Source organism: Elephas maximus, chromosome X, assembly GCF_024166365.1.
Source record: "Elephas maximus indicus isolate mEleMax1 chromosome X, mEleMax1 primary haplotype, whole genome shotgun sequence".
NCBI classification, from domain to species: domain Eukaryota; kingdom Metazoa; phylum Chordata; class Mammalia; order Proboscidea; family Elephantidae; genus Elephas; species Elephas maximus.
The window spans coordinates 114,338,223-114,352,070 of NC_064846.1; the positions used below are offsets into that span (position 1 = coordinate 114,338,223).

The 13,848-nt window shown below is 38.0% G+C and overlaps 1 protein-coding gene across 4 annotated transcripts in view; it reads left to right on the plus strand.

The window, feature by feature from the left end:
- PHF8 (PHD finger protein 8) overlaps positions 1 to 13,848 on the plus strand; it is a 119,932-nt gene that overhangs the window by 18,574 nt on the left and 87,510 nt on the right. For 2 of the 4 annotated variants that reach the window (XM_049872588.1, XM_049872587.1), the window contains exons 5-8: positions 1,852 to 2,012; positions 2,954 to 3,095; positions 4,855 to 5,041; positions 6,679 to 6,841. In XM_049872588.1, coding sequence (XP_049728545.1) covers positions 1,852 to 2,012; positions 2,954 to 3,095; positions 4,855 to 5,041; positions 6,679 to 6,841 — 653 coding nt within the window. The remainder of the gene's footprint in view (positions 1 to 1,851; positions 2,013 to 2,953; positions 3,096 to 4,854; positions 5,042 to 6,678; positions 6,842 to 13,848) is intronic. The other 2 variants (XM_049872590.1, XM_049872589.1) reach the window with 2 other exon arrangements.

Here is a 13,848-nt window from a genome sequence, read left to right on the forward strand (position 1 = left end):
TTTCAGCTGTTCTGTAATCGAAGTGTTTGGAATTATAAGTGTTTCTTTAACTTTATATGTATGTAGATATTTATTTAAAGGGAGGGAGTCGGAAGTGTCTCCTTTCTACTCCAGACTCCTCAGGCCCCTTCCTCCAAATCAACAATTTCTTGTGCATTTTTTTTGTCTTTTTAGTAATATTTTATTGTGTTTTCTGTGAAGATTTACACAGCAGTTTAGATTCCCATTCAACAATTTCTGCACAAATTGTTCAGTGACATACATCGGTTACATTCTTCACAGTGCATGAACATTCTCATTATTTCCGTTCTGGTTGTTCATTTCCGTTAATGTAGTTTCCCTGCCCCGTTACATTCTCATCTTTGTTTTAAAGTAGTTGTTGACTGTTTGGTCTCATATAGGTGATTTTTTAAAGTATTATTGTATACGTGTGTGTATCATTTTCTCTTTTTTTACACAAATGGAAACTTTCTGTATTGTTCTGGTCTTGCTTTTTTTTTTTAACCTAAATTATGTATATTGGAAATCAATCCATAACAGTACATCAATACATACGGATGCTCTTTGTCCTTTTTCACGGCTGTTTAGTGTCCTATTTTATGGATATATAATAATTTATTTAACCAGTCTTCTATTGGTAAACATTTAATTCCAGTATTTTGCTATTAGAAAAAAAATACTGCAAAGGATATCTTTGTATTTGTCTTTGCACATGTGCGTGAGTATATCTTTAGGTTTAATGCCTAAAAGTGAAATTGCTAAGTCTAAGAGTATGTACTTTAGAAATGTTTATAAATATTTCCAAATTGTCTTCAAAGTGGCTATACCGGACAGTGTGTGAGGGTGCCTATTTCCTTATTTTCTGGCTAACAATGTTTATTATCAAACTTTTTGATGTTTGCCTTTTTTGATAAGATAAAAAAATAAAATCTTGTTTCTGTTTGCATTTCTTTAATTATGAAGGTGAGTATTTTTTTATGCTTATAAACCATCTTTATTTTTTTTCTCTGTTAACTACCTACTTTTGTTGTTTGACATTTCTGTTGGGTTACTGACTCTGTTTCTTACTGATTATTAACAGCTCTTTGTATTGTAAAGAAAATAATCCTTTGGCATACGTGTTACAAATATCTTTTTCCTAGTTTTGTTAGTTTTTAAAACTCCATCATATTTTTCCTTGCAAAACATTTGGATTTTTATGTAGTTAAATTTATTATTATTTTTAAACTCCCATTGTTTAATTAATGGAGTACATGTGTTGAAGAAGTGGAAGCCCTGGTGGCATAGTGGTTAAGAGCTATGGCTACTAACCAAAAGGTCGGCAGTTCAGATCCACCAGGTGCTCCTTAGAAACTCTATGTGGCAGTTCTACTCTGTCCTATAGGGTCACTATGAGTCGGAATTGACTTGATGGCAATGGGTTTGGGTTTTTTTTTCGGTTGAAGAAGTGGTTGTAAAAATTGCTTTTGTCTTTTCTCTTTGTCAGTTTTTTGAAATGTGGAGATTGTTGCTCTGGGTTAGAACAAATCAGCTAAACTTGTAAGCTATGTCTTTTCCTCCTGGGTAGGCTGTTGACTCATTTCTTCCCTGGTCATCCAGAGAAGAGCACCGATTGATACCCTGGGTTTAGTTCCCCATCTCTGCCCATGACCTAGCCTCTTGCCTTGTACAGGTCATTTCTTCCCTGTCATGTGAAGTTTATGTCGTTAGTTGCCAGCCTATGCTGTGTCCCCTCAGGAAGCTCCTGTTCTCTCTGCCCCCAACCACCTCTTGGGTGTATGGCAGCATCCAGTGAGGCTTTCAGTGGGCAGGGCCTCTGGAGGCTCAGGGTTTCTCTTGTGTGGCCCACAGCTCAGATGAAGTGATTCTGAAGCCCACTGGAAGTCAGCTTACCGTGGAATTCCTGGAAGAGAATAGCTTCAGTGTACCCATCCTGGTCTTGAAGAAGGATGGGTTAGGGATGACGCTACCCTCACCATCATTCACTGTGAGGGATGTGGAACACTATGTTGGTAAGACACCACAGGCCCTCTTTTTTATGCTTTTTTTAATTATGAAAAGATACACCGATTCAACAGTTTCTACATATATAATTCAGTGATATTGATTACATTCTTCAACTTGTACAACCAATTTCACTGTCCTTTTCCAAATTATTCTACCACCATTGACATAAACTCACTGCCCCCTAAGCAAAAACTCCCCCTGTCCTCCTCCCTTCCACCCCTGGTAAACACTAATAATTTTTGGTTTCTATATATTTGCTTATTTCATATACGTGATATCATACAGTATTTGTTCTTTTGCAACTGACTTAGTTCACTCAGCATAATGTTTTCAAACCACAGGCCCTCTTAACTGTGACATTGTTCGTTCCTGTCAACACCTGTGTCCCTTCCCCTCCAATATACCTGTTGTATTTCCTTTCTAGCCATCTTGCAAATCTGAGGTGAAAATCTCTTGCCTAAAGTAGTTTTTTGGCAAAGCTAGAACCAAAATCCTGGTCTCTTCTTCCTCCTCCTTCTAATATACAACAAAACCCCAGGTCGAACCCCATTATTTATCTGGGGAGTACTAGGGATTATGATCTCTCTGTTGAGATGGTAAAACCTCTGACTCTTGCTCTCACATGTCAGTTGTCTTTGGGTATGATTTTTTGAGGGAGAGGAAGAGACGAAGTTAGGAAGCAGGGTCCAAGCAGGTAGGTTGTACTATGGGTCGGGCTGTGTGTCAGCCGTTTCCATAGTTCTGGCAGGCCTGGACCCAGCACATAGGTTTAAGGAACGTGTGGATGGATTTTTATCCCCAGCTCCCCACTCCCCAAACATACACACATACACATACGGTGCCTGGGGAGAGGGGTTTTAAGGCCATTCTAGGGACTGGTGAGAGGATGAGAGAGTCTTCCCAGTCCTTGAAACCACTTGGTGCAGAACCCATCTTTTTATTCCAGGTTCTGACAAAGAGATTGATGTGATTGATGTGACCCGCCAGGCTGACTGCAAGATGAAGCTCGGTGATTTTGTGAAATATTATTACAGCGGGAAGAGGGAGAAAGTTCTCAATGTCATTAGTTTGGAATTCTCTGATACAAGGTAGGAGGGGCAGGAGTAACTAAAAAGTCTAACAAAGTGCTTGGAACTTATGGTGGTGTTGTTAGTTACCACTGAGTTGAGTCCAGCTCATGGTGACCCCATGTGTGCTGAGCAGAGAGCTGGTCCATAGGGTTTTCAAGGCTGTAACCTTTCAGAAGCGGATCGCCGGGCCTGCTTTCTGAAGTGCCTCTGGGTGGGTTTGAACTGCCAACCTTTTGGCTAATAGTCAAGCACTTAACCATTTGTGACACTCATGGACTCCTTGAACTTGAACTGAATATGTATTAGTGTTCCTTTCCCTTCCTCCTGGAGATTTCTTTCTTTGGGATGGGGAGCTTGTTTATACTTTCTAGGGTAACTGCTCATGTTCAAACTGCCGATACCTATTTCTCTTCCACAGTTTCTAGCATTGGATAGATTACACAGTAGCTGTGTTAATTATTCTTTTTGTCTCCTACAAGTCCTAGCACAACTTTCTTAGACCTTTTTTCTGATACTTAAAGTGTGGCATAGTCACTGTTTAACTACCAGGATAAGTCCTCTGTCCTTGGAAATAGATTTACTAAAATTATCCCCAAGTAGTTTTGTTTTATTAAGAATAAGGTTATATATTAAAAAAGAAACAAAAAGAAAACACTTATAACATTTTAATGAGAGTCTTAAATGATTTTATCTGAACTCATTCACTCAATAGATAAGTAGTCTCCTCTGTACTCAGAACTGTAGGAAATACTAAGAAATTGTAATGTAACCTTTTTGCCCTTAGGAAGCTTACTGTCTGATTATCTACTGGGTTTTTTAAAGCTTTTTATTTTGAAACAATTATAGACACAGGAAATTGCAAAAAAAAAAAAAAGTACAAGAAGGTCCTTTATACTCTTCAGCCATTTTACCCCAATGGTAACATTTTACATAACTGTATTGCAATATCAAAACTGTTACAGTTGGTTTTAACATGCAAAGTTAAATAACTTGAGGATTTTTTTTAATTGCATTTTTTAATTTATACTTCACTTCATCCTGAAGTACTATGTGAAGTAGCTTTCAGAGATGAATACTATACAGGATAGAGGGGAAAGGAAGGGAAAATTGGAACAAAAGGAAGATAAAGATTAGGAAATAGGATGCATCTGGTAAGTAGTCTACACACAAAATGAATAGTCCGGATAGTTGGATGTCTGTATAGCTGGTGGAGATAGGCTGTAGAGTTTTTACGGAGTTTCCCCAAGATCAGAACAAAGAAGGAAGCATGATCTATTACAAAATTTGTGGTTTTACATAGGACACAACCAGCCCCATACTTGGGAGAAATGCTTCTTTACCTGAACTCAGCCCCGAGAGGGTTCTGTAGTGGTTCTTCATAAAGAAGACACTATGAGACGGGGACAGTACAAAATCTGTAATAAACCAAGTGCCAAGTGTGCGGGCCTCAGTGGAAGAGAAGGGAAGCATGAGCATTTCGTAGAGGAAATGATCACCTTCAACTGGAGCTGGGACTTGGGACTTCTGGAACTGAGTGGAATGAGGATGCTGACTAGACTTATGGAAATATGTCGCATGTGCTCTTAGGGATTCTATGGAGAGAACTTGTTCTCTGTCTTATCTGACCCTCACTGAGATATGGTCATTTCATTCAGACTTCAACCTTCAATTGGTGAAATTCCCAATATTCAAAAGTATTGGAAGCCAATGGACTTTGTCAGTCTACCTCAGCATACCTCCATTAGCTGATGTCTGCTCTCCACCCCTTCCTTGCTAGGCTTTCTAACCTTGTGGAGACACCCAAGATTGTTCGGAAGCTTTCATGGGTGGAGAACTTGTGGCCGGAGGAGTGTGTATTTGAGAGGCCCAGTGTGCAGAAGTACTGCCTCATGAGTGTACGGGATAGCTATACAGACTTTCACATTGACTTTGGCGGCACCTCAGTCTGGTACCATGTGCTCAAGGTAGGAATGGATATGGCTTCTGGAGGCAGACAGGCCTTGCACCTCCCTATTTCTGTCAGCACAGAACAGGCTGCTGAGCCCTGCCCACCTCCCAGATTCTATTTGGGTGACATTTCCACATTACTGCTCTATCTAGATTGGGCACTTGGTGGCTACAATGGTGGCCTGTTTCTGCTCTACAGTTTTGATGTTTAATCACAAAAATTTTTGAATACCAGTAGGTGCCTAAGGTTTTCTCCAACTCTTATCTTCTTCAGTGAACCAATTTACACTCCTACCACCATGTATGGAAATGGCTATATTTACTTCAGACATTCCTGATAACATTATGAGAAACTTCCCCTTCTCTCAACTTTATTGAGGTATAATTTCTATACCATAAAATTCACCCATTTAAGCATACAATTTGATGAAATTTAACAGTTGTATATGGTCGTGTAACTACCACCATAATCAAGATAAAACATTTATGAGTTTTTTTTTTTTAAATGTCAGGCCTCCCGTAGATGGTTTCCCTTTTAGTGGTTATTACAAATTTGTAATTGACACTGATTGTCAATGACTGTAAAGGAGCTTTGAGGTCTGGAAAAAAATTTTTAAAAATAATTAAAATTGTTTTTCATCATTCTTCATACTATTTAGTTTTATTATCAGAAACTCAAAGAAAAGGGCAGAAAACCTGGATATAGCTCCTATCCAAATGATCACAAATCCTGAACTAGTTGTTTCCATTGTTTTATCAGGAAGAAATTAGAATGTATAAACGAAAGTGCTGTCATGTAAATGTTAGATGTCTCTTTATCTCTTTATAATTCAATGCGTAGCTCCTAAAAACAAAGGCATTATCTTTTATTACCACAGTATAGTTATCAAAATCAGAAATTAACATTGATATGATACTATAATCTATAGACCCAATGCAAATTTCTCCAATTGTACATGAGATATTTCTAATGGTACTTTTTTTATGTTGAAAATTCTTATCATGAAATATTGGTTAAACAAATCAAGCTGTGGATTAGGGATATCTTTGTACTAATGAGTTTTTGTTTTATTTTGCCAAATTATCTCTGGTGATTATCCAGGCAAAACACAATCAGGAAATAAAATGTTTTTCCAACAGATAATCACCTAACATATACTTTTTCAGAAGTCCTTGGGCTATTACTGAACTTTTAAACTTTTATTAGCTTTGATTGCAGGTGCGAGTGGGAACACTCTGTAAATGGCTTTTAAAGGGATATTCAGTTTTCTTGTCTTCAGTAATGTGGCCTTAAATTCTCCTAGGGCTAGTAGTATTGATCTACTTTTCTATAGAGACCATTTTTCATCTGGCATGACATTGAAAATAGGAGCCCTCGGTGTACATTTGTCCTAACTTGAGCAATTTTGTTTGAAATGCCCTTTCTAAATTGTTTTTGCCAATCTTTTGGGCTCAGTTAGTGAGAAGTGCAAAAGGACCTTTTGAAGTTTTCCAGATCCATGGAAAAATGATACTTGGGTAGTTTTGGGAAAGAATTCTGATAAACTACCATGGTCTTAGAGTGTGAGAGAGAGAATAGGGCTTTGGAGTCCCTCTGGAGGACTTTTCTGGAAATCGTTGATATTTTTGGCACTTCAACCTTTTTTTGTTTCAGGGTGAGAAGATCTTCTACCTGATCCGCCCAACCAATGCCAACCTTACTCTCTTTGAGTGCTGGAGCAGCTCCTCTAATCAGAATGAGATGTTCTTTGGGGACCAGGTGGATAAGTGCTACAGGTGTTCCGTGAAGCAAGGACAGACACTTTTCATTCCTACAGGTCTTCCCTGGGTTCCTCTGGGAGGGTTTTGGAAGGGTGGGAAGAGGAAGAGAGCTTGTGGCTCCAGAGCCAACCACTCCCCATAATGCATTAATCCAATTATGTGGGATATCCCTCCCTTATCAGCTAAAGGCTCAGAACTGGACTTAAAGAAAATTCATATGGTGGCCAGTAGGCAGCATGGTCACTTGGGGAGGTTGTGGGTGGGAAAGTCTAGGAGGAGGTTAATAGATTCCGTTGCACTGGGCTGATGTCAAGTTGGTGGACAGATAGAGTACAGAACTTTCAGCCCCATGACTCTAGTGATAGTGACTTGGAGGCTGGTTATAAATCAGAATGACCTGGGGTGGGTTTAGAGGTTTTTTCCTCTAAACAATACATGTCTGGGCTTCACCCCTAGCAATTATTAACTGGGGAATCAAAATATGTGTGTTTTGAAAAAGTCCCCTCAGTTGTCTGTTTGGGGAGAATTGACATCTTTACTATGTTGAATCTTCCAGTCCATGAACATAGTAAGTCTCTCCATCTATTTAGATCTTTTGATTTCTTTAATTAGAATTAGTGTTAAATTTTCTTGAAATGTTTGGTAAAATTCTCCATGAAATCATATGGACTTAGAGATTTTTGGGTTAAGTTTTTAATTACAATTCAATTTTCTTAGTTTTTATAAGATATTCAAATTGTTTCATATTAAGTTGTGCTTTACAAGGAATTGGCCCATTTTGTCTAAGTTGTCAAATTCACATGTATAGATTTGTTTGTAGTATTTTCTTATTACCCTTTTGATGTCTTCTAGGTCTCTAGTGATACCTTCTCTTTCATTCCTGGTATTAGTAGTTTGTTTTTTCTCTTTTATTCTGCTTCAGTCTTGCTAAAGGCTTGTCGATTTTTTTTTATCTTTTCAAAGAGCCACTTTTTGTTTCATTGATTTTCTCTACTGTCTTTTTGTTTTCAGTTTCATTGATTTCTGCTTTCATCTTTACTTTTCCTTCGTTTATGCTTGCCTTGGGTTGATTTTGCTCTTCTTTTTCTAGTTTCTTGAGGTGGGAGTTTAGGTTATTGATTTGAGAATTTCTTTTCTAATGTAAGCATATAGTGCTGTAAGTTTCCCTCAGCAGTGATTAAGCTGTATCCCACAAATTTTTTGATACGCCATATTTTTATTTTCATTCGGTTAAATGTACTTTTTAAAAATTGAGATATAATTCATGTATCGTAAAATTTACCATTTTAAAGGGTACAATTCAGTTTTTTTAGAATATTCACAAGGTTCTATAACCATTATTACTGTCTAACATCAGAAAATTTTCATCGCCCCCAAAAGAAACCCCATTAGCAGGCATTTCTCATTCTTCCCCCCTCCAGCCCCTGGCAGTCACTTTTGTACTTTCTTTCTCTATGGATTTGCCTACTCTGGGTATTTTATATAAATGGAATCACACTATACGTGGTCTTTTTTTTTATTAACTTTTATTAAGCTTCAAGTGAACGTTTACAAATCCAATCAGTCTGTCACATATAAGTTTACATACATCTTACTCCATACTCCCACCTGCTCTTCCCCTATTGAGTCAGCCCTTTCAGTCTCTCCTTTCGTGACAATTTTGCCAGCTTCCCTCTCTCTCTATCCTCCCATCCCCTCTCCAGACAAGAGCTGCCAACCCACTCTCAAGTGTCCACCTGATATAATTAGCTCACTCTTCATCAGCATCTCTCTCCCACCCGCCGACCAGTCCCTTTCATGTCCGATGAGTTGTCTTCGGGGATGGTTCCTGTCCTGTGCCAACAGAAGGTCTGGGGAGCATGGCCGCCGGGACTCCTCCAGTCTCAGTCAGACCACTAAGTATGGTCTTTTTATGAGAATATGGGGTCTGCATCCCACTGATCTCCTGCTCCCTCAGGAGGTCTCTGTTGTGCTCCCTGTCAGGGCAGTCATCGATTGTGGCAGGGCACCAACTAGTTCTTCTGGTCTCAGGATGATGTAGGTCTCTGGTTCATGTGGCCCTTTCTGTCTCTTGGGCTCCTAGTTGTCATGTGACCTTGGTGTTCTTCATTTTCCTTTGCTCCAGGTGGGTTGAAACCAATTGATGCATCTTAGATGGCCGCTTGTTAGCATTTAAGACCCCAGACGCCACATTTCAAAGTGGGATGCAGAATGTTTTCATAATATAATTATTTTGCCAATTGACTTAGAAGTCCCCTCAAACCATGTTCCCCAGACCCCCGCCCTTGCTCTGCTGACCTTTGAAGCCTTCATTTTATCCCAGAAACTTCTTTGCTTTTGGTCCAGTCCAATTGAGCTGACCTTCCATGTATTGAGTGTTGTCTTTCCCTTCACCCAAAGCAGTTCTTATCTACTGATTAATCAATAAAAAACCCTCTCCCTCCCTCCCTCCCTCCCTCCCTCCCTCCCCCCTTTGGAACCAAAAAAGTATGTGTTCTTCTCAGTTTTTACTATTTCTCAAGATCTTATAATAGTGGTCTTATACAATATTTGTCCTTTTGCCTCTGACTAATTTCGCTCAGCATAATGCCTTCCAGGTTCCTCCATGTTATGAAATGTTTCAGAGATTCGTCACTGTTCTTTATCGATGCGTAGTATTCCATTGTATGAATATACCACAATTTATTTACCCATTCATCCGTTGATGGACACCTTGGTTGCTTCCAGCTTTTTGCTATTGTAAACAGAGCTGCAATAAACATGGGTGTGCATATATCTGTTTGTATGAAGGCTCTTGTATCTCTAGGGTATATTCCGAGGAGTGGGATTTCTGGGTTGTATGATAGTTCTGTTTCTAACTGTTTAAGATAACGCCAGATAGATTTCCAAAGTGGTTGTACCATTTTACATTCCCACCAGCAGTGTATAAGAGTTCCAATCTCTCCACAGCCTCTCCAACATTTATTATTTTGTGTTTTTTGGATTAATGCCAGCCTTGTTGGAGTGAGATGGAATCTCATCGTAGTTTTAATTTGCATTTCTCTAATGGCTAATGATTGAGAGCATTTTCTCATGTATCTGTTGGCTGCCTCAATATCTTCTTCAGTGAAATGTGTGTTCATATCCTTTGCCCACTTCTTGATTGGGTTGTTTGTCTTTTTGTGGTTGAGTTTTGACAGAATCATGTAGATTTTGGGGATCAGGTGCTGGTTGGAGATGTCATAGCTGAAAATTCTTTCCCAGTCTGTAGGTGGTCTTTTTACTCTTTTGGTGAAGTCTTTAGATGAGCGTAGGTGTTTGATTTTTAGGAGCTCCCAGTTATCGGGTTTCTCTTCATCATTTTTGGTAATGTTTTGTATTCTGTTTATGCCTTGTATTAGGGCTCCTAGGGTTGTCCCTATTTTTTCTTCCATGATCTTTATCGTTTTAGTCTTTATGTTTAGGTCTTTGATCCACTTGGAGTTAGTTTTTGTGCATGGTATGAGGTACGGGTCCTGTTTCATTCTTTTGCAAATGGATATCCAGTTATGCCAGCACCATTTGTTAAAAAGGCTATCCTTTCCCCAATTGACTGACACTGGTCCTTTGTCAAATATCAGCTGCTCATACGAGGAGGGATTTATATCTGGGTTCTCAATTCTGTTCCATTGGTCTATGTGCCTGTTGTTGTACCAGTACCAGGCTGTTTTGGCTCCTGTGGCTGTATAATAGGTTCTGAAATCAGGTAGAGCGAGGCCTCCCACTTTCTTCTTTTTCAGTAATGCTTTGTTTATCCGGGGTTTCTTTCCCTTCCATATGAAATTGGTGATTTGTTTCTCTATCCCCTTAAAATATGACATTGGAATTTGGATCGGAAGTGCGTCATATGTATAGATGGCTTTTGGTAAAATAGACATTTTGACTATGTTAAGTCTTCCTATCCATGAGCAAGGTATGTTTTTCCACTTAAGTATGTCCTTTTGAATTTCTTGTAGTAGAGCTTTGTAGTTTTCTTTGTATAGGTCTTTTACATCCTTGGTAAGATTTATTCCTAAGTATTTTATCTTCCTGGGGGCTACTGTGAATGGTGTTGATTTAGTTATTTCCTCTTCGGTGTTCTTTTTGTTGATGTAGAGGAATCCAAGTGATTTTTGTATGTTTATTTTATAACCTGAGACTCTGCCAAACTCTTCTATTAGTTTCAGTAGTTTTCTGGAGGATTCCTTAGGGTTTTCTGTATATAAGATCATGTCATCTGCAAATAGTGATAACTTTACTTCCTCCTTGCCAATCTGGATGCCCTGTATTTCTTTGTCTAGCCTAATTGCCCTGGCTAGGACTTCCAGCACGATGTTGAATAAGAGCGGTGATAAAGGGCATCCTTGTCTGGTTCCCGTTCTCAAGGGAAATGCTTTCAGGTTCTCTCCATTTACAGTGATATTGGCTGTTGGCTTTGCATAGATGCCCTTTATTATGTTGAGGAATTTTCCTTCAGTTCCTATTTTGGTAAGAGTTTTTATCATAAATGGGTGTTGGACTTTGTCAAATGCCTTTTCTGCATCAATTGATAAGATCATGTGGTTTTTATCTTTTGTTTTATTAATGTGATGGATTACATTAATGGTTTTTCTGATATTAAACCAGCCTTGCATACCTGGTATAAATCCCACTTGATCAGGGTGAATGATTTTTTTGATGTGTTGTTGGATTCTATTGGCTAGAATTTTGTTGAGTAGTTTTACATCTATATTCATGAAGGATATAGGTGTATAATTTTCTTTTTTTCTAATGTCCTTACCTGGTTTTGGTATCAGGGAGATGGTGGCTTCATAGAATGAGTTGGGTAGTATTCCGTCATTTTCTATGCTTTGCAATACCTTCAGTAGTAGTGGTGTTAACTCTTCTCTGAAAGTTTGGTAGAACTCTGCAGTGAAGCCGTCCGGGCCAGGGCTTTTTTTTTGTTGGAAGTGTTTTGATTACCGTTTCAATGTCTTTTTTTGTTATGGGTCTATTTAGTTGTTCTACTTCTGAATGTGTTAGTTTAGGTAGGTAGTGTTTTTCCAGGAATTCATCCATTTCTTCTAGGTTTGCAAATTTGTTAGAGTAGAATTTTTCATAGTAATCTGAAATGATTCTTTTAATTTCATTTGGTTCTGTTGTGATGTGGTCCTTCTCGTTTCTTATTCAGGTTATTTGTTTCCTTTCCTGTATTTCTTTAGTCAGTCTAGCCAATGGTTTATCAATTTTGTTAATTTTTTCAAAGAACCAGCTTTTGGCTTTGTTAATTCTTTCAATTGTTTTTCTGTTCTCTAATTCATTTAGTTCAGCTCTAATTTTTATGATTTGTTTTCTTCTGGTGCCTGATGGGTTCTTTTGTTGCTCATTTTCTATTTGTTCAAGTTGTAGGGACAGCTCTCTGCTTTTGGCTCTTTCTTCTTTTTGTATGTGTGCATTTATCAATATAAATTGGCCTCTGAGCTCTGCTTTTGCTGTGTCCCAGAGGTTTTGATAGGAAGTATTTTCATTCTCATTGCATTCTATGAATTTCCTTATTCCCTCCTTGATTTCTTGTATAACCCAGTCTTTTTTCAGGAGGGTATTGTTCATTTTCCAAGTATTTGATTTCTTTTCCCTAGTTTTTCTGTTATTGATTTCTCGTTTTATTGCCTTGTGGTCTGAGAAGATGCTTTGTAATATTTCGATGTTTTGGACTCTGCAAAGGTTTGTTTTATGACCTAATATGTGGTCTTTTCTAGAGAATGTTCCATGTGCACTAGAAAAAAAAGTATACTTTGCAGCAGTTGGGTGGAGAGTTCTGTATAAGTCGATGAGGTCAAGTTGGTTGATTGTTGTAATTAGGTCTTCCGTGTCTCTATTGAGCTTCTTACTGGATGTCCTGTCCTTCTCCGAAAGTGGTGTGTTGAAGTCTCCTACTATAATTGTGGAGGTGTCTATCTCACTTTTCAATTCTGTTAAAATTTGATTTATGTATCTTGCAGCCCTGTCATTGGGTGCCTAAATATTTAATATGATTATGTCTTCTTGATCAATTGTCCCTTTTATCATTATATAGTGTCCTTCTTTATCCTTTGTGGTGGATTTAAGTCTAAAGTCTATTTTGTCAGAAATTAAAATTGCTACTCCTCTTCTTTTTTGCTTATTGTTTCCTTGATATATTTTTTTCCATCCTTTGAGTTTTAGTTTGTTTGTGTCTCTATGTCTAAGGTGTGTCTCTTGTAGGAGCATATAGATGGATCGTGTTTCTTTATCCAGTCCGAGACTCTCTGTCTCTTTATTGGTGCATTTAGTCCATTTACATTCAGCTTAATTATAGACAAATAAGTTTTTAGTGTTGTCATTTTGATGCCTTTTCATGTGTGTTGTTGGCAATTTCATTTTTGCACATACTTTTTTGTGCTGAGAGGTTTTCTTAGTAAATTGTGAGATCCTCATTTTCATAGTGTTTGACTTTAGGTTAGTTGAGTCGTTACGTTTTTCTTGGCTTTTATCTTGAGTTATGGAGTTGTTATACCTTTTTGTGGTTACCTTTTTATTTACCCCTATTTTTCTAAGTAAAAACCTAACTTGTATCGTTCTATATCGCCTTGTATCACTCTCCATCTGGCAGTTCAATGCCTCGTGTATTTAGTCCCTCTTTTTGATTATTGTGATCTTTTACCTATTGACTTCCATGATTCCCTGTTATGTGTATTATTTTTTTTTTAATTAATCTTAATTTGTTTGTTTTTGTGATTTCCCTATTTCAGTTGATATCAGGACATTCTGTTTTGTGACCTTGTATTGTGCTGGTATCTGATATTATTGGTTTTCTGACCAAACAATATCCTTTAGTATTTTTTGTAGCTTTGGTTTGGTTTTTGCAAATTCTCTAAACTTGTGTTTGTCTGTAAATATCTTAATTTCGCCTTCATATTTCAGAGAGAGTTTTGCTGGATATATGATCCTTGGCTGGCAGTTCTTCTCATTCAGTGCTCTGTATACGTCGTCCCATTCCCTTCTTGCCTGCATGGTTTCTGCTGAGTAGTCTGCACTTATTCTTATTGATTCTCCTTTGAAGGAAACC